This window comes from Clupea harengus, chromosome 5 (genome assembly GCF_900700415.2).
Source record: "Clupea harengus chromosome 5, Ch_v2.0.2, whole genome shotgun sequence".
NCBI classification, from domain to species: domain Eukaryota; kingdom Metazoa; phylum Chordata; class Actinopteri; order Clupeiformes; family Clupeidae; genus Clupea; species Clupea harengus.
The window spans coordinates 19,685,194-19,686,788 of NC_045156.1; the positions used below are offsets into that span (position 1 = coordinate 19,685,194).

At 47.6% G+C, this 1,595-nt stretch overlaps 1 protein-coding gene across 1 annotated transcript in view; it reads left to right on the forward strand.

Annotated features, from left to right (window-relative positions):
* LOC116220473 (plexin-A1-like) overlaps positions 1-1,565 on the forward strand; it is a 141,357-nt gene extending 139,792 nt beyond the window's left edge. The window contains exons 13-14 of the mRNA XM_031567178.2: positions 1,003-1,172; positions 1,313-1,565. Coding sequence (XP_031423038.1) covers positions 1,003-1,172; positions 1,313-1,565 — 423 coding nt within the window. The remainder of the gene's footprint in view (positions 1-1,002; positions 1,173-1,312) is intronic.
* Positions 1,566-1,595: the final 30 nt, after the last annotated feature.

The window sequence follows — 1,595 nt, forward strand, 5'->3', positions numbered from 1 at the left end:
GTACTTTTTATTTCTGCCCCTTGAAGTGAAGAGAAAATGGGCGGTGATTCCCCCCCCCCCATGCCTTATTTATTTCAAACAGAGCATAAATAAAAAAATAGCATAGAATAGTAGTTTGGGAGGAGAATAAGGCTTAACCTTTGCAGGTGTTCTCCAACTCTCTATCTCTCTCTCTATCTGCATGTTCTTTATCCATCCATCTCTCCTTATCCTGGCCCTCCTCCTCGTCCTCTCTCTCTCTCTCTCTCTCTCTGTCTGTCTGTCTGTCTGTCTGTCTGTCTGTCTGGGACATGTGTCTGTAATCCCCTCTGGTGGATCCACAATCCTAGCTCCACAACAAAAGGCCAGGATTAATTTGTTTATTTGTTTTCCTGTGACATAGTTTCTCATCTTATAAATAGTTTATTGGGCTTAAAATGATTGCAACTGTAGTGCCCCATATGTGTTGCCATGCTGGTGGGCATGCTTGAGTTCCTTTGCATTCCATTCCATTGCAAGAGCCACAGAAGGAACCGGAAAGGTCTAGCATGTTCCACCTCTGCTCCTCTGAAGAGGCGTACCACGGCTGCAGTTGCCATGGTGAAGGAGTAGAGATAGATGAGTCCTAGAGAGTGTTGTTTGCTCCATCTCCTCTCACAGAAGATACTTGAGCTGAATGATGTGACAGCACTGTAGTTTTCAATGCTTTCAAACAGGATTGGTTATAGCACCTGTTTAGTTTGTACCTAATAAACGTTATTAGAACTTAGTTTAACATAAACATATGTCCTCTAAATGGTGTCGGGTACCAGTACTGGATGTTTTTCCTCAGTATTTCTTACCTAACCGTCGCACCTTAGCCTCAAAATCATTTCACTTGAAGAGAAGGTGTCCTCTCACTGTCTGAGCTCTTAGCCCACACTAAAGATTTCAGGCCGGTGGCCGCTAACCGTGAACGGCCCTGGTTAAGGATGCAGCCAGTAATGAACTCAAAGCTAACGCCGACTGTCCTTGCTTTCCCAGGGTACGTTACAAAAGTTTGTGGACGACTTGTTCGAGACCATCTTCAGCACAGCCCATCGTGGCAGCGCCCTGCCCCTGGCCATCAAGTACATGTTTGACTTCCTGGACGAGCAGGCCGACAAACACCAGATATCAGACTCCGACGTGCGACACACCTGGAAAAGCAACTGGTGAGTTTGAGTGTGTGTGTGTGTGTTTGAGAGTGTGTGCGTGTGCGTGTGCGTGTGAGTGTGCGTGAGTGTGTCTTTCTGTGCATCCATGTGTTCCATGTGAAGTACTCAACATCCTTTCCTCTCTCGGTCCTGCTCAGCCTGCCATTGCGTTTCTGGGTGAACGTCATCAAGAACCCCCAGTTTGTGTTCGACATCCACAAGAACAGCATCACGGACGCGTGTCTGTCGGTGGTGGCCCAGACCTTCATGGACTCCTGCTCCACCTCCGAGCACAAGCTGGGCAAGGACTCGCCCTCCAACAAGCTGCTCTACGCTAAAGACATTCCAAACTACAAGAACTGGGTGGAGAGGGCAGCAGGCAGTTTCCAGACACCGCTATTTCTATTCTAAATGGGTTTCCAGACACCGCTATTTCTATTC